The sequence below is a fragment of the Mus pahari genome, chromosome 6 (assembly GCF_900095145.1).
Source record: "Mus pahari chromosome 6, PAHARI_EIJ_v1.1, whole genome shotgun sequence".
In the NCBI taxonomy this organism is placed as follows: Eukaryota; Metazoa; Chordata; class Mammalia; order Rodentia; family Muridae; genus Mus; species Mus pahari.
In genome coordinates, this window is record NC_034595.1 from 37,015,800 (window position 1) to 37,034,548 (window position 18,749).

The 18,749-nt window shown below is 35.2% G+C and overlaps 1 protein-coding gene across 3 annotated transcripts in view; it reads left to right on the forward strand.

Moving 5' to 3' along the window:
* Cntln (centlein) overlaps nt 1–18,749 on the forward strand; it is a 250,243-nt gene that overhangs the window by 113,280 nt on the left and 118,214 nt on the right. For all 3 annotated transcript variants that reach the window (XM_029540311.1, XM_029540312.1, XM_029540313.1), the window contains exons 9-12: nt 5,331–5,483; nt 7,170–7,295; nt 15,514–15,635; nt 16,997–17,116. In XM_029540311.1, coding sequence (XP_029396171.1) covers nt 5,331–5,483; nt 7,170–7,295; nt 15,514–15,635; nt 16,997–17,116 — 521 coding nt within the window. The remainder of the gene's footprint in view (nt 1–5,330; nt 5,484–7,169; nt 7,296–15,513; nt 15,636–16,996; nt 17,117–18,749) is intronic.

An 18,749-nucleotide genomic window follows, 5' to 3' on the forward strand; every position in this document is an offset into this window, starting at 1 on the left:
AAACCTGCATGATTTTGGTACAGAGACAGACAGGTTGATCAATGGAATAGAATTGAAGAACTAGAAATAAAACCATACACTTATTGATCTTTGAAGCAAAAAATATACAATGAAATAAAGAAAGCATCTTCAATAAATAGTGCTGGTCTAACTGGCAGTCTGTATGTAGAAAAATGAAAATAGATTCATAGTTGTCACCATGCACAAAGCTCAAGTCCAAGTGGATCAAGGACCTCAACATAAAACCAGGTACACTGAATCTAATAGAAGAGAAACTGGGAAAAAGCCTCGAACTCATGGGTTCTGGGTAAGTTTTCTAAACAGAACTCCAATGCTGAGGCTCTAAGATCAACAATTGAAACTGAAAAACTTCTGTAAGGCAAAGGAACATAGTAGGACAAATCTACAACCTACAGATTGGGGGAAAAAATCTTCACTAACTCCAAAGAGGGCTAATATATAAAATATATAAAGAACTCAAGAAGCTAACCTCTATAAAACCAAATAACCCAATCAAACAATGGAGTATAGATGTAAACAGAGAATTCACAACAGGAATCTCAAATGACTGAGAGGCACTTAAATGTTCAAAGTCTTTAGTGATCAGGGAGATACAAATCAAAACAACCCTGAGATTCCAACTTATACCAATCAGAATGGCTAAGATCAAAAACTCAGGTGACAGCACATGTTGGCGAGGAAGTGGAGAAAGAGGAACATTTTTCCATGGCTGGTAGGATTCCAAACTGGTATAAACACTCTGGAAATCAATCTGGAGGTTCTTCAGAAAATTGGAACTAGACCTACCTAAAAATTATTGATACAACATTGAAAATTTACTTTCTTCTCAAATTCTATATTCATATAGGATTTTCAAAAAATCAAAATTATCTTATGGACCAAATTGTAAAGGTATTACTTGCATTTATTTATCAGACTGAGGGCCTTGGTTTCAATTTTTAGCACCAAATAAAAACGATGATTATTTCCAACTGTAGGCTTTTACATACATATTCCTCTGATTGTTTCCTACCACATTAACTATGACCTCACACTGCACCATTATGTTATAAGAAAATAAACTAAAAAGTAGTCCAAGATTTTTTATTATGGGAAAAGGAATTATCTCCAAATTATTTCCAAGATCAAAAATTCTAAGATGTTATTTATTTATATATATATATATATATATATATATATATATATATATATATATCTTAAAGAAGAAGATGCATGATGATATATAAGGATGTAAACCATAATATATGTGCTATGTATGTACAAACAATTACATGATTTTATGTTTGATATTGTTAAGTTTGAAAAGGAGTAGGTTAAGATTCAGCCAAGTAAGACACAAGAGTGAATTTACAATTTGGCAATGTAATTAATTCTACTTTACCCAGGTGAGCATGCTCCCTATCTGTAGTCATGAAGCCTTGTAGATAGTGTTTAGATATCGTGGTTTGCTTATGGTTTATCTTCCCACGGTTCATTTGTTGTGTACTTGTTCTTCAGTGTGGAGATGTTAGAAGCCATAACACCTTTGAGTGGGGATGGTGAGAGAACTAGGTTATTGGGTATGTGGTGCTTGGAAAGGGTTGGTGTAGTATTTGTGGGAACAGTCAGTTAAAGGCTGACAGAGTTCTTGTAGGAAAGTTAACTTGAACCACGTAGCAGTGGTACATGCCTTTAATACCAACACTTGGGAGGCAGAGGCAGGTGGATCTCCACGAGTCAATGCCAGCCTGGTCTACAGAGTTCTAGGATAGCCAGGGCTACACAGAGAAACCCTGTCTCTAAAGATAAACAAACAAACAAAGTGAGCTTGATACTCTGGTTTCCTGCCTTTTCTTTCGTCTGTTTCTTTAGAACCTTATTTGCCTTGTTGCTGTCATGATGTGATATGGCAAGGAAGGCCTTCTTCAGAACTGGAACCAATTTTCCAGAGCTATCAGCTTCCAAATGTGTGATAGCTAAGCTGTTCTTCCTTTTGTAGATGATGCAACTCCAGATGTTCTGTTTTCAAACTAGAACATGGATGAAATGACAAGGATACAGTACCCGTATCCCTCCAGATGTTCTGTTGTAGCATCAGATCATGGATGCAATGACAGGGATACAATACCTGTATTCTCTCTGTGTGTGCTGCATGGCCTTCTTCCCTCAACTTTTCATGGATACATTTATGAATTCTTAGCATAACTATAATATTGAGTGTATTTTATGGACTTTGATGCATATTTTCAAATTTCTCTAGAAAGTTAAAGAAGATTAAACTCCTCTCACAATGTTCTTAAAGCATAGAAATCATAAATTGGGAAAAACTTTGGCAAACAAGTACATCTAGCTATAGAGAGTGGTGTTTTCCTTGAAAATAATTGGGTGGGAATACCATGAATAATTCCTCACACTAAAAGAGCAGTGTAGACTGTGTTCACACATCGTGTTGTTTTATGGTTGTATTCTTTGTTTGTTTGTTATTTCAGAACAGTCTTGCCGTACAGAGCAGGTTAACCAGGGATTTCCATTGTATACTAGCGTGACCTCATACTCAGCAATCCTCCGGTCCTAAGTGTTGAGGTTGCACTATTCAGCACCATGCCCCGACTTTACTTACATTAAAAGATGGTTGCTTTAAGAAAAAAAGTGAAAAATTATGAATATATCTCTTGTCAAAGTGATGAGAGTCATTTAAAGGACACATGATTTACATAATTTGCAAAAAAGAATAAAATTACATAAGATGGTGGATACAAATGTCTCTGCTTAGTGACTTCAAAACCAAGCACAACACATTTTAATTGCTTGCATTATCTGCTAGATCCTATGTAAATTTGAATTATCATTCTTTTCAAAATTTAACAGTTGTTTGTTGAATTTTAAAAAATGCTACATAAATATATTTTTATTACTAGAAACATCACTAATGTTAATGAAAATAATATAATAAGACATAATTTCAGTGCCAGTGTCTACTTTTGGAACATTTTAATGCCTTTATGAACATTTGGTGTATTTATAATTGCATATTAATTTTTAAATAATCTTCACTTATTGTAATCTAATGTCTTAACAACTCCCATTAAAAAAAAAAACTCTCAGATTTCTTACTACATATACTCACAGGCTAAAATTATGTTTCTAAAATTAGTATAAATGTTTTTAAAATTAGTATAAAGTTTGTTTAACCTTGAAAAGTTATTCAAAATCTATTTAGCAAATGACAAGTTAAGATATCCCTTGTAACCAGATATGGTGGCACATGCTTTTCATACTAGCACTTGGGAGGTAGAGGCACTTGGGTCTTTGAATTTGAGGCCAGATTGGTCTACAACTTAATTCTAGGATAGCCAGAGCTACACAGAGAAACCCTGTTCAAAAAAAAGAAAAAAAAAAGAAAAAGAAAAAGAAAGAAAGAAAGAAAGAAAGAAAGAAAGAAAGAAAGAAAGAAAGAAAGAAAGAAAGAAAAAGAATGTGTGTGTGTGCATGGTATGTGTATGCAGAGGAGTGTGTATGTGTCTCTGTGTGTGTGTGTGTGTGTGTGTGTGTGTGTGTGTGTGTGTGTGTATGTGTGTGTGTGTATATGTATATGGTGACATGGACAAGAGCAGCATACCTTTTAAATGTTTTTATCTTGTCAGGCAAAGGGAATATTTTTGAATAGCATATATTTGATTTTAATAGGAGGGAAAAATCAAAACAGCATGATGCTTAAAATATGGGGAAGACAAGAAGGGGCAAGTTACTTAGACCAGAATAAAAGTGACTTAAGACAGTTTTAGACACTTTGAACACTGATTTAGTATTCAAAATAAAATGATGTGTGATCTTGGCAGTACAAGACAAACCCCTCTGAAGGAAGTATTTGCAGTATGGTAAATTAACCCCCATAGACATTTAACCTCCTAGACATTAATCAGGTGATTTAAATGCAAAGGATTCCTAAAAATAAAGGCATACAAGTAAAATAGTTCTCTCATCCCCAAATCATATGTTAGGACTATGGATTTTTTTTCTTATTCTACTAAAAATGAAAACAGAAATAAGAATAAAATGGTATTACCTTTGTTCAGAACGTACATAACAGATATACACATAAATTATATGCACACATGTACATAATTGCATTTATAAGTTGTCAAAGGTTTGGTAATATCATTTGGGATGGATGGGCCTGTGCATAATTTTGAAGGAAAAATATTTTCAAGGCTATTGGATCCATATTGATAATATTTACATTCTAGGATTTGGCATATTGGTGTGATTAAATCAACAATAATGGGCTGGAGAAATGGCTCAGGGATTCAGACGCTTGCTGCTTTTGCAGAGTACCTGGATTTAGTTCCCAGCATGGTCCACATCACCCATGATTACAGACTCATGGTATCAGATGTTCTAACCCAACATTCCCATGGCTCCTCTGCGTATGTGGTACTTATACATACACTCAGACACAAATAATATATATGCAAATCCTTTAAAAAGGTAAAATCTGTGAAAACACTTTCATAATGATTCAATATTCATCATTTGGAAAGCAAGTGATTAAGTTGGAGAAGTATTTGTACATGAATTTTTGGTCTCAAGTCATTCAGGGAGAATGGTAGAATATCACAGAAAGATTGTTTTCATAAGCAGGTTACCTGTGGTTCCCATTACTAAAATTTGGGACTAAACACTAACTGTTTATAAGATATGAACAGATCTCTAAAGAGAATCTTCAACAGTGTATTGACTCAGAATTTTTGATGTGCCATTATTGGTACTCCATAGGCTGTAAAGTCTCCATGGTAGTGGCACTCTCCTTCCCCTAGGTTCCTCTTCGTGCTCCCGTGGGACTCCTGATGTTCAGATGGTAAAAGGAATGGTCAGTGTAGGGATGCCTGTCTGTCTCGTGAGCTCATAATAACTGATTCATATATTTATAGATGTAGGCTTGTGGCATGGAGCCTCAATGTAAAGGTTTGTACTTTTAAATATGTATGTTAACACTATATCACCATCTATACATTTGTATAGACTCTTGGTGTTTTAGAGTTAAAATGATACTCTATTAGAATGATATAGTTTATATAAAAGGAAGGTTGTTTTTTGTTTTTTGTTTTTTGTTTTTTTTGGTCTTGGAATCTCTCCCAGGGCCTTGTGTATATAATGCCTGGACTTGGTTCTAACCTCTTACAGCTTATAGTATGCTGCTAAAGTGATTTTTTTCCAAGGATGTTTATAATTTATATGGCATAATAATAATATACCCATATTTGTAGATGATATAAAAGATCATAAACAAGTTTTTATATTTAAGTGTTAAAAGACTGTTTTCTTAACAGACACCGTTATCAACCTTGGAAACATTGATGATCTCACAGAAGTCTGAAATTGAATATTTACAGAAGAAGCTGAAAGTGGCAAATGAAAAATTGATGGAGAATAGAACTTGTGACCAGGATTTCTCAGAGAAGAGGACTGAAGGAAGACACAAGGTGGAGATCTTTATCATCTTAATCCTTGTCAGGAAGGGGCTGGCAAGGCAAGGGAGGAGTCAGGAAGCAATGAGAAGCATGCATTTATTTCCATATATACATATATATACTGAAACTAAAATCTTTAATTATTTTGTTAAGGATTCCTCAACTACCTAATAGAGTTTATATTAAGATGTAGTTAATTAACTTCCTAATTTTAATTAAATGAAAATATATGTTATAATCCATTTTTGTTTCTGTATTATATGTAAAGTACAGGACATTGGAATATCAAGTACTAAAATATTCCAACCTTAATTTGTTTTTGGTCTTTCTTTCTTTTCTTTCTTTCTTTCTTTCTTTCTTTCTTTCTTTCTTTCTTTCTTTCTTTCTTTCTTTCTTTCTTTTTGAGATTTAAAGGATGGATAGTGATAAAGATAAAACAACAAATTTTACACGGCATATTTCTTTTTCCATTCTCTGTTTTTCTTTTTCTTTCTTTTTTTGGTATACACTTACTATGTTATGTAGCAGAATATACTATAGAATATTTTGATATCTATAGAAATATCTACATATTATAGAAATAGCATAGAAAGGCTGAAGTAGCCTTTTCCCTAAAAGGAAGGCATTTTAGACTTTTTTCCTCACACCTATTACATGAGTTGTGTTTCATGAAAGCACAGACCCTGTGTTGAGGATGTTAGTTTGGGGTTCCAGTTTCCTTCCAGTTTTTTTAATGATTAGAACAAGCTGCCCTAATAAAGGAAACATTTTCAATGAGACTGATGGGTGGAGCCATGGCATTCTTACCTGTGCCCTATAATATTGATAGTATTTTCCAGACGTGTGGCTTTTGTTCATTTATCACAATATCACGACTGCCCTTTGCAACTCTTCTCATTCTTTAGTAGTTTCTCAAGCCCTATGTTAGTGAAAGGAAACATTCATAAGGTTAAAATCCCACATTTGGCTGTTTGCTGTTCTGCTCAAGTTTGAATATATACTGTTTTGATCTCCAAAGCCAAGAAAAGGAAGGAGAGGCGTGTTTCAGACATATTTTTTTTTTCTATTTTGTATGGACATGCATAAAAGGGGAATACTGCTGCCCAGGTTTATAGTCATTTTCCTGCATTCTGTCTCCAGATTGGTATATGGCGCTACATAATATAAACACACATTCTTGTCTCCAGTTAGCCACATTACAGTTAATGACCATATGGTCATTATGGTATAAGATCTACTGTCTGTTGTATTTATATTCCTCAAGCATATTGTTCCTTCAACTTCACAGTGTGTTAAACTATTTCAAAGGGGAAAAAATCCTTTCCCTCTTGTTTCTGGTTGTCCTATCAAGTGTAACCTTGGACCCTTATAGAGCAATTAGACCAGCCTCTATCCCCTCCTTTGTAATGAGGTTTCTTGCATTTCTGAGTCTATAACCCTTTAGTCTTCCCTAATGGGACATCATTATTCTGAAAGAAACAATGTAAATGTAAATGAATATTCTCATTAACGAGTCACAGAGAAACCTTTAGCTGTAGCACTGTGGTAATTTCGCTTGTTATTTCTTGGGTATTCCATGCAGGACTTTTTTTTTATAATTCATTATTAGTATTCAAAATTACTTGTTCTTTAATTTTGCATGTCTTTCATAATCCAGTGTTTCAGCCAGTTCAACCATGTCCTTGTTTTATTCTCGAGGAACCACCTGTGAAACGTTCAAGGTCTTTGTCCCCAAAGAGCTGTTTCATGGACTCCGAGGAGCTAAGGAAGCTTAAAAAGGCTGAAAGAAAGATTGAAAACTTGGAGAAGACGCTACAGCTAAAGGTGAACTTTAAACCAGTTCTTTAATCATAAGCACTCAAAAATAAATGTAAACAGAACAAGTATATAGTTCACAAATTACTGCTTGCTGATTTTTCTTTCTGATTTTAACTATTATGTAAAAACGTACAGTCTTTAAAACAGATTTCTTAGGAACATAAAGTGGGGGAAATTTTACTATTTAAAAAATATGTACTCATTAATTTCAAATAAAATTGGGAATAAATTTCTTACATTAGTTTAGACACAAAAGTACAACACTATACATGGTGAAAAAAGGAATTTTCTGTTCATTCTATATGATAAATGCTTTAAGACTAAATTGGGTTAAACATCATACTCACCTCACTGAGGTCACTTACAGACGCTGTATTAGGTAATGACTTTATAGAAGCAACACTGACCATGGAGCGAGCGTTAGTCTGAGACTCCATCCGAGGTTGGTGGTTCCGCTTCATTCAGAGTGTAGCTTCCCTCTTAGCTGAAAACCACCTCCTCACAGACACACCAAGAGGACTGTCTCCTAGGTGACCCTAACCCTAATGAATTTGACAATGAAGACTACGCATCAGGTGCTTTTACGTGAGAACCAGGTAGAGCTTAGTATGTAGCCCAGTGGTGGAACACTTACCTAATACATGCACAGCCTTTATTTCAATCTCCAAGCATGCCAAACTGAAACAGACAAATGCAAACCCAATGAAAATATCAAATAAATATTTTATGTATTATGTTTTCTATTTCAGCTGAATTAATTGCAGAACATGTATTTAAATTCCTTCTCTGCTCACTTTAAGAAGAATATACCTTATTGCTTTGCCTTTGAGAGCAAATAAATTCTAAGTTATATTTATGACAGGATGTTGTTAGTTATTAGTTATAGTTTTTTATAGTGTAGTTAATATATGTAGGTGTATACATGTGTGTGTATGTGCGCACACACACATATATACTCATATATATTGATTCATATTCTATTTTCATATAGGATTATTTACATTAAATTGTCATTGACTCACCCAGTAACAGAAGCTGAGAAGTTCTAGGTCTGTAGTTATTGACTTGAGGTCTAACAGATCCAAATAGTTCCAGTCTGAGTGCTACGGCTGTAGAACCAGAGCTCACTGTGTAAGGTCATGTTTAACCCTCAGTTCGCGTCCAAAGACAAGGGACGATCAGAGTCCCATCTCAGAGATGGGCAAGCAGGGAGGGAAATCTTGGTTTTTTAAAATTGAGGTTTTCAAGAGATTGAGGAATGATATATATTTTAATCACTGATTAGTGTATTCTTTTGCTACTAACACAGTATCAGAGATTTGTACCTAACACAGAAAAGAGATTCCTTTAGGGTACCAGTTCCTACCCATGGAGGGGAGGCGGCCCATCTGGGGCCCACCTTCTGCAGGCAGTATAAGACTGTGAGTAAGAAGGAGCACCCTCCCTCCTTCTAAGCCCCCGCAGTTCAGTCTCACAGTCTTCATGGGAAAACAGACAAACACAAGCCAATGAAACAAAACAAGACGGATCTGATCCTCCTCTGTCACCTAGGTCAGACCTCAAGCACTGTAGTCACTCTGACTCCCTGCCGTCTTGATGACTCATGGTAGAGGCTAGCTTCTCCACAGGAAGCTTGGGGTACACTGCTCAGTGGGAGAGTGCTGGAGCAGTATGTATGAGGTTTGGGCTTCTATCGCCAACACTGCAAATAGAATTAGTAACAGTAGAATGAGTGTGTTTGTTTTACCAGGACTTCTGTAAGGCATCACCCCAAACGGGTGGCTTAGGATTAGAAATGTCTTGTCATGGGGTTTCAGACCAGTCTAAGAGCAGTCTAATAGCAAGGTGTCAGCCAGACCAGTCCCTCTGATTGCTGAGTGTCAGTCCTATTTCTTCCTCCTCATTTTTGTTGCTTAGCTATCCCTTGCCTTATAGGTCGATCCCCCATGTCTTCACATTGTCTTTTATACATGCCTTTCTCCCTGTGTCTGAATTTTACCATTCTAGAAGTATATTAGATTAGGGTCCACACAATGACCTCATTTTTATTTGATTACTTTCATATAAATCCTGTCTGAAAAAATCATATTCTGATACATCAGGATTAGGATACAACATAGTTTTTTATTTTTTATTTTGGAGGAATAAGTGGAAGAAGGTTGATTTATAAAACTATCTGCATTTTAAAATATTTTGTTCTGACTTCTTGGTTTTTAGGCTATTACCCATATGTGTGAGTGTGTGTGTGTATGTACGTGTATGTGTGTGTTGAAATTTTGTCATGGCCTTTGAGTGATCATAGCTTGGAAACATATATTTACAAATACAAATCCCCCAATGAGGTAATAGTTTCATGGAGTTTTTATAGTAGCAGAAGAGAGAAAGTTATAAGTTAGAGTATTTAAAAAATACATTTATAGGGACCGTGTATGGTCAATTATAGCAGGCAAAGGAATCTCAATCCAGGTCTCAAATGTTACCTGATTGCACTCTTAGCCCTTTGGTAGAGAATGGGTTTTTGTTAATACATTGCAAAAATTCTTTACTGTTGATCAGGGTATTATGTCAGACTCTGGGGTGGTTAAGGAGGCTTTTTGAGTGTTAATGTTAGGCCAAGGGAAATTGTAATTCAGGTATCAAATAAACAACAACAATAACAAAAAATCTGTATTCAGTGAAGAGTTTTTATCAGTCTATCAACCTATGAAGACACATTCACACCAAGTCCATCAGTGAGGGGCATCAAGGTAGGAACCTGGAGCAGAATCTGTGAAGGACAGCTATTTGCTGACTAGCTTACAGGCTCTTATGTAGCTAGTTTTCTTTTTGTAGTTCAAGACAATTTGCCTAGTGGTGGCACAACCTACAGTGGGCTGATCCTTCTTATATCAGTTGTGAATCAAGATAATCCTCCACAGACTTGCCCACAGGCCTTAACTGTCCTAGGCAATTCTTCAATCAAGATTTTCCTTTTACATGTCTCTAAGCTGGGTCAAGTTGGCAACTAATGCTGACTAGGACATAAAACTTATATGTATATTATCATAGTCCTAATACATATGGAATTTATACATTTTAATAAAATTAAGTATCCATAATGCATTCTTTGGAGATTCATTAATTTTTTGAGTCACTGGGTTATTATAGATAGAAGAGAGAAAACATAAAGTTGGAAAGGGGCATGAAGCAAGGAATCAGGGAGAAGTTAGGGGAGGGAAGGAGGGGTCAATATGAATGAAATGTATTGAACACATGTCTTGAAACTCCAATGAGCAGAAAACCTCAGATGGGCTGAGAAGCTCTGTCCATGAAAGCTGACTTGACTGACACCTATGAAAGCTATAAGATCAGCTTACCAAGCTCTGTCCTATACTGCGTCCAGACTGCAGAGGAACTGACCTGTAGATGGAATCCGTTTCACCCTGTTAACTCCAACCCTAACTGCACCTCGTATGTACCCTCTCCAACCCTAACTGTACCTCGTGTGTACCCTCTCCAACCCTAACTGTACCTCGTGTGTACCCTCTCCAACCCTAACTGTACCTCGTNTGTGTACCCTCTCCAACCCTAACTGTACCTCGTGTGTACCCTCTCCAACCCTAACTGTACCTCGTGTGTACCCTCTCCAACCCTAACTGTACCTCATGTGTACCCTCTCCAACCTGGCAGAGAGTTTGGTGTCTTTCATTGTTGAGATTATGGATAATATGCTTCTGCTAAGATTGGATTATTCTTTTTTATTTCTATTTCCAAGTCACCTTCTTCAGTATCCATCTAACATGCATAGAATTTTCAAAGAAACGTGATCAGGTATGGGGCAGAGGGAGACAGGAGAGAATCCCTGAGGGCCCGAAGAATGAATGGAAATATGCAACCTCAGGAGTGGGGGTGGGGGTGGGAGGTGGGGGGACCCTCTGGAATGTACCAGACACTCAGGAGGTTAGAAACTCTCAGGACTCAAAGGGAGGGTCCTTAGATGAAATGTCCAACCATGGGGAGAGAGACCTCGTAGAGTCCACTTCTAGTAGAATGACAGGGCATCAAGTGAAGGGATGTGGTTGCCATCCCACAGTCAAAAACTATGACCAACAATTGTTCCTGTCTAAAACAACTGCAGGGACAAAAATGGAGAAGTGGCTGAGAGAAAGGCAGTCCAGTGCCAGGCTCAAATTGGGATCCATCTCAAGGGGAGACTCCAAGGCCTGACACTAATACTGATGCTATGGTGTGCTTACAGACAAGTGACTAGCATGGCTGCCCTCTGAGACTCCCAACAAACAGCTGAAAGTGTCAGATGCAGATACTTACACTCAACTATTGGACTGAAGTCAGGGACCCAGGGATTGCATTAGGCAAAGACTGGAAGAAGCTGATGAGGAGGGCGACCCCATAGGAAGACCAGCAGTCTCAACTAACCTGTACCCCTGAGATCTCTAGGACAGTGAGCCACCAACTAGGCAGCATACACTGGCTGTTCTGAGGTCCTGGCACATGTACAACAGAGGACTGCAGGGTCTGGAGAAGAGGTGCCTAACCCTTGAAAGACATGAGGCACCAGAAAGTTGGGAGACCTTGTTTGGAGTAGAGGGATATTCTCTTGAAGGGGGAAGAGGGGAATAGTCTGGGATGAGGAACAGTGAGAGGGTGGACCAGGAGGAGGGCAGTGACTGGACTGCAAAATAAATAAATAAATAAATAAATGAAAATAAAAAATAAGAAAACAAAAAATGAATCTGCAAAAAAAAAAGCAAAGGAAAAATATTCATTTTGCCAACTTCCCTTAACATGTGTCTGAAATCACTGCTTTTTGAACAGATTTTATGTTTCTAATTCATCTTATCTCACCAAGGAGCCTTTAGCCTAACCAGAAGAATAGATTAAGAATCTCTACTGTTCTTATGAAATAAAAAAAAAAAAAGAGAAGAATAGAATATGCAAATATCATTGAGGAACTTCACTTAATACAGTTTATGTAGTTTCTGTTTTCTAATGTTACAGTGTCCCTAGCCATTTCAAAACAAAGCGTAAAGAAAGTATTTAGTAAAAGTTTTATAGAATGATCTAATGAATAGCTCTAATTCATGACTACTCTTAAAATATTTGTGTGCCTTTTAGGATGATTTGGTAATTAGTAACATAAAATATATCATTTCTTATACTTGATTTTGTAGTATGAATTGTTGTGGCAAAATACCTCTGATAAAAGGCTATCATCTTTATTTTCACTATTATATGTGGAATAGGACTTAAAGAATTAGGGTTCAATGTAAAACTTCTATATTTGAGGTTATAAAGCATCTTTGGCTATTTATTTTCATTGTTTCTTTAGAGGTAACCATATAAACTTAGATTTTATCTGTTTTAGTGTATTGAAACAGGGAAAAATAAAATGTATCTTATAGTTATATTTTAAAGTCTATATTATGTTATATTTTATACTTTAATTCTATTTCTAAAGGAAAACAAATGTATTCTATAGCATCACATATGTGTATGAAAGTATATTTAAATATTAACATTATATTGATTATAAACCTTAATATGAGTCCCCTATTTTAATAGGTTAAATTTTAAGAACTTTATAAATGTTACATAAGCACTGGAGCAAATAAAATTAAAATGAAGTTCATTGGTTTCCTATAATAATTTCTTATCCTATAGAGCTACAGACATTAATTACCATGGAAAAGCAAAATACTTACAAGACGCTTTCAAATATTAATTGTAAAATAAGAGATTATTGGGTAAATTTGATCTTGTGAAGAATAATTAAAGCAAGCTCTTGCATAAGATTTTTACATAATTCAGGTTTTGAGAAATATTTTGACCTTATTCTCTTGTAAACATTTCTTATAGGTAATTTCTTATAGGAAATTTATTAAGAAATTTCTAACATACCATGTTAAGAGACTGATATTTAGTTTGTTTAGTAGATGTAGTATGAAAAATTCAAGTTTTAATTCATTCTTTGTGTCCTATAATATATATATGTGTATATATATACATATATATATGTATATATATATATATATATATATATATATATATATCCTATTTTAAAGATGAAGAATCCAATACACACTAAATTTAAATGTCTGCCACAAAATTAAAATAAGTATCTCAAAATTTTAATGGCTATTTTAGGTATTAAAATAAGCTTCCTTTTAACAAAGTTGCAGCAATTATCTGAAAATATTCTAAAATTCTGTTAGATAATAGTTTTTTTCTGAGCATTCCAGGAAAGCATTGACATTTTGTATGTTATTTTTCTTTATCAAAAATTTCTATATATGTGATATAAAACACTTCTTGGTATGAACATACCAATACTTTTGATAGCCACTTAGGAGAATTCTACTCAAAGTATAATAATGCAGAGTGATAAAGTATTCATACTCATGAGATAGAATTGAGGTAAAATAATACAAACTGTAAATATTATCTTCCAATTTAGATGAGAGGTAAGTGGCCAAGAAAATAATGAATACTAAAGGATAAAGGCATCACTGTTAATACCTGGAAAAAGGATGATAAGAGATGCTCACTTTGGCTCTGCATTGCTCTAGGGAAAGCCCTCTGCCAGGCTTCTGTCTGTAAGCCTTTGTTTCCTAGTCTGTTTTTGTTAAAAAAAAAAAAAAAAGTTGAATTTAGTTGTGTTTGTAAGATTATTCAGCTAATAGAAAAATCTGTTGGAATGTAATTCAAATCTTAAGTGTGGAATGCCTACTCATTTTACATTGTTGTAAGCAAGAGAAAACCTGTTTCTTCTAGAAATTTATTGTAGAGGTTTATCATACAATAATATGAGTGTGGTTTAAAGGTTCATACTTTATTTGATGAGTATGAATATTTTTCTCTCTCTTTCTCCTCCGTCCGTCCCTCCCTGTGTGTGTGTGTGTGTGTGTGTGTGTGTGTGTCTGTGTGTGTCTGTGTGTCTGTGTGTCTGTGTGTCTGTGTCTGGTACCCATGAAGGTCAGACAGAAATGTTAGATCCTATAGAACTGGAGTTGCAGATGGTTATGAGTTTCCATGTGGGTGCATACACTCCTAACAACTGTGCAATCTCTCCTATCCCTGGAGAGATTTTTTTCCCTCCCAGTTGAGTATCTCATGGGGAACAAAAACTGAGGAAGTCACTTGTTTTAGTGTGAGAAACATAGTTCATAATTAGGGCAGTAGTAACATGAATATAATTCCAAAGACTAGCAGATTGGCCTTTGTGATATGACTATATCTAATCAGTAGTTCCCTCATTTGCTATGCTTCAAAACTAGTAAGCTTATTTTTCCCCTTCCAGCCTTCATGGTAGAACCTAACATTAAATTATACTGTTTATAGCATAAGTCTGTCCTTGGTTTCTTCCCTTTGTGAAATTCCTATGCTTTATTACATATAAATTGTGGATCATTGGCCTTTTTTTTTTTTTTTTACACTTTCTAAATATTTAATTACTGAATCCTATTTAATAATGTAAATGCCAAGTGTTTTTTTCTTGGGAAAGTGGCATGATCTTGTTAGGAAGTGTTTGTCTCTCTTTTTTTTATTATTATTATTTTCTTTATTTGCATTACAAATGTTATCCTGAAAGTTCCCTATACCCCACCCCTGCCCCTGCTCCCCTACCCACCCACTCCCACTACTTGGCCCTGGCCTTCCCCTGTGCTGGGTCATATAAAGTTTGCAAGACCAAGGGGCCTCTCTTCCCAATGATGGCTGATTAGGCCATCTTCTGCTACATATGCAGCTAGAGACTCATATGCAGGGGGTACTGGTTAGTTCATATTGTTGTTGCACGTACAGGGTTGCAGCCCCCCACAACTCCTTGGGTACTTTCTCTAGCTCCTCCATTGGGGGCCCTGTGTTCCATCCAATAGCTGACTGTGGATCATTGGCCTTAAGAATTGATCTTACTATGATTAATGTCCTCATATTTTCATAAAATAATTTTCATACATGCATGGATAAATCATTGTGTTGTTACTACAGAAAAATATAAATATTTCTAAAATAAGTGTATGAATATTTGTATGTCTACAAACTATGTAAAGTACACAAAAAATTTGTTCTTTGACTAGAGGGAAAAAATGGTTTTGGCTTAAGTAAGTGTTATAAGTGCACTCAGCATTTCACGTGGCCTTCCTTCCAGTCATCCCTAGATGAGTAATTTTAGGAGCATTATATAGTAGTATTTCATAAGTGTATACTTGCTTTGTGTGTTCTATAGAGCCAAGAAAATGATGAGCTAAGAGATGCCCATGAAAAACGCAAGGAGAGACTACAGATGTTACACACCAACTACAGGGCAGTAAAAGAGCAATTAAAACAGTGGGAAGAAGACAGTGGCATGTGAGTTACATAGCTCATAAAGGCATCTCCCTAAATATTAAATGGAATGGAGAGCATTATATAGGTGTTTTAATGGCTTTTGTTTAGTTTTAGAGAAATTATTTGGTAGTCAAATCTTTACTGTGACTATTTTAGGAGAGAACATAACCAATGAAAACAGAAAACTGTGTTAGCCATAACTATAGATTTCCTATCATTTACAGATGTCACCAGCAGAAGGTGATTATGAATAGTATGTGTCTTTACTATCAATAGAATAGCTTAATAAATGTCTATAATTCAAAGGAAACCCAGTTAATATGTGTATTATTGAAGAACTTCTTTTAAATAAATAAAATACTGGTGTTAAAATTTTATAACCCCCATAGTATTTACATTTTAATGGAAAGACAGTAGAAATATGAAAATACGTGTATAGTTAACCATCTTAAAACTATTTCCACCTAGTCTGCGATTTGAAGATCTTTACTATCCATCAGTTTTTTAAACTTCAGCTTATCTGAATGAATTGGCAGTCTCAGTTCAATTGCCCTGAACAGGTGTTCAGATCTTGGTTAGTCGTAAGGTGCTCCCCTGGTAACAGTATCAACAGAGGGCAAAGGACTGGATGAGTAGAGCAAATCTACTTCCCTCCCACTTTGAGATGGATCCTTTAGGGCGCTGTTGATGATACACTTTGGTCTGTTTTGTAGCGAAGTAGTTTCTAAATCGGCCAGTACAGCACTTTTAGAAACTAAAAGTGAAGTTCATTTCATGTACAGAAAATGAAACTAAAGGGCATTTGGCCTCGCTGGTAGATAATTGTCACTTCTACCCTCTTCCTTTGATGAATGGGAAATGGTTCTCATCATGTCTCAGAAATCAGTGATGAAGCAGCCTACCCTAGTGTTAACCTCTGCTCACCCAGCTTGCAGTGTAGCTACATGACCACAATCTGTTTTTGACACAGTCACCATTAATAATGCGTCTGTAATAGGGCATCTTTACCACATGCAGATCAGATGTCGGCAAATTCTACATGAATCAATTGCTGTGGTCTCTTTGTGTAGACTTACAATCCTACAGTGTATGTTTTATTACCATTATACTAGAATAAATGAGAGAAATAAACCCCTAGGTTTATTAATATCATATGTCTGCTTAAAAGTTTGCTTTTCATGGTAGCAATTTCGCATTAGGAAATTATGATATAGGACTTTAGCTTTTACATGCTTAGGTATTAGGAAAGTCATCTAAAAAGTAGTAAAATTAAATTAGTAATTGATATTTGAGCTCAATTCATAGATACTTATGCATTTTTAGGAATGTATAAATAAACTTTTATACCACTTTCAATATGCAGTTTCTTACTTTAAAAATAGGGCTGAATCCAGACAAATGAAGCGAGCAGAGCCTCACCAGCTTCGACAAGAAGACTCAGATGCTGTGTGGAACGAACTGGCATATTTCAAAAGAGAAAACCAGGAGTTGATGGTTCAAAAGTGAGTTTCTTTTTAACAAAATTGTATAAATAATCTGAGATTTATTTTTGTTACTCAGAGTCTATTAAAGAAGCACATTTGAAAACTTGAAAATGAAATTATCTAAGATTTATAAATAAGACCATATATATTTATGTGTATATACTAATTATATATATATATATATATATATATATATATATATATATATATATATATATATTATAAAATCATATAATAACAAGTTGCACATTTGCTAGCTCTAACAGAAACTGTATAATATGATCTAGGGATTGTGTTAATTAATGTGGCTCTCATCTGTGGAGGGTGTCGTTCTTCATTAGCCTGTATTTTAGACACTGCCTTGCTTCGTTTTTGGAATGAGGTGGAGAGGGGATAACCTAGCCAGCCATCCTTGTTTGATCTCCTAGATATATACGCAATGCAGAATGCCTGAGCTCTCTTGGTTCCCTGCCCTGTCCTGCTAATCCCAGCTGAGCTCATTATGGTGTAGCCTTGCTGCTACTCTTGGAGCCAGAGCTGTCCAAGCTAATTACTGGTAGCATCAGAACTGCCTGTTAAGGGTCTGGTGTGGATCTGCTAACATGGTCCTTGGTAGTGACCTGCAGAAGACACGAGGGAATTGCTCTCTTTCTTGCCTTGCACTACCTGTCCTTTGGGTTTAATGCTGATCCTGTACATAGGTCTTTTAGCTGCCCTAAGTATAAAACTTGATGAAGGATACTCATATTTTAGAAAACACACAGTTTGCTTGCTTGATCTTATAATTCGAGGGCTATTACATCCAGCTTGGCAAAGAAGGAACATTTTTTTTGTCTTGTTTTATTTTGAGACAAAAGAAAGATTATACCAATATAATTAGCCTCTTCTTTTACTTAACTAGGTTTTTCATTTAGAGTGAATTTTTGACATATGAATTGTAAAGTTTTTAAGTCAGTTGTTTATGATATTGTTTAGTTTGGTGCAATTTCACATCATATGGCATATTATACTTAAATGTCATTGATTATTCTTAGCTGTAAGCAGAAAGCTTCTTTATTTATAATCTGTATAACTCTTGATTCTTTTCTATATAATGATAAACTTTTGAGGAAATTACCATGTCAGATTTAAATGTATATTCTCATTTACCTCCTAAAGTACAGTTTCTTTCTATTATAGCTGAAGATTAAATGCTAATAACTAAGTCTCTTACATGAAACTTGCTTTACAGGCTACATAAATTCTTTGGTTCAAACATTTCTTGATGATTTTAAATAGCTTTATTGAAATATAATTCATCAGCCATATAATTCTCCCATATTACATATAATTCAAAGCCTATTCAAAGGTTTCTACACTGCCTATAGTTACTGTTATTTTTAGAACATCTTTATTACCTCTAGCCTATATAACCCACCCTTCCATCTACTTTTCCAGCCCTAGGCAGCTACATAATATTCTCTGTAGATTTTCCTATGCTCAAGTTTTCATATAATCTTTGTAGCCACATTATTTTACTAAATGTTATATTTCCAAAGCTCATCCATATCTTAGCATGTACCAGTACTGCATTAATCTTTTATGAATTAAGTTAAATGAAAGACCTACTTTAACTAGCTGTTAGAGTTAAGCTACTCGAGAAAATTCAGGT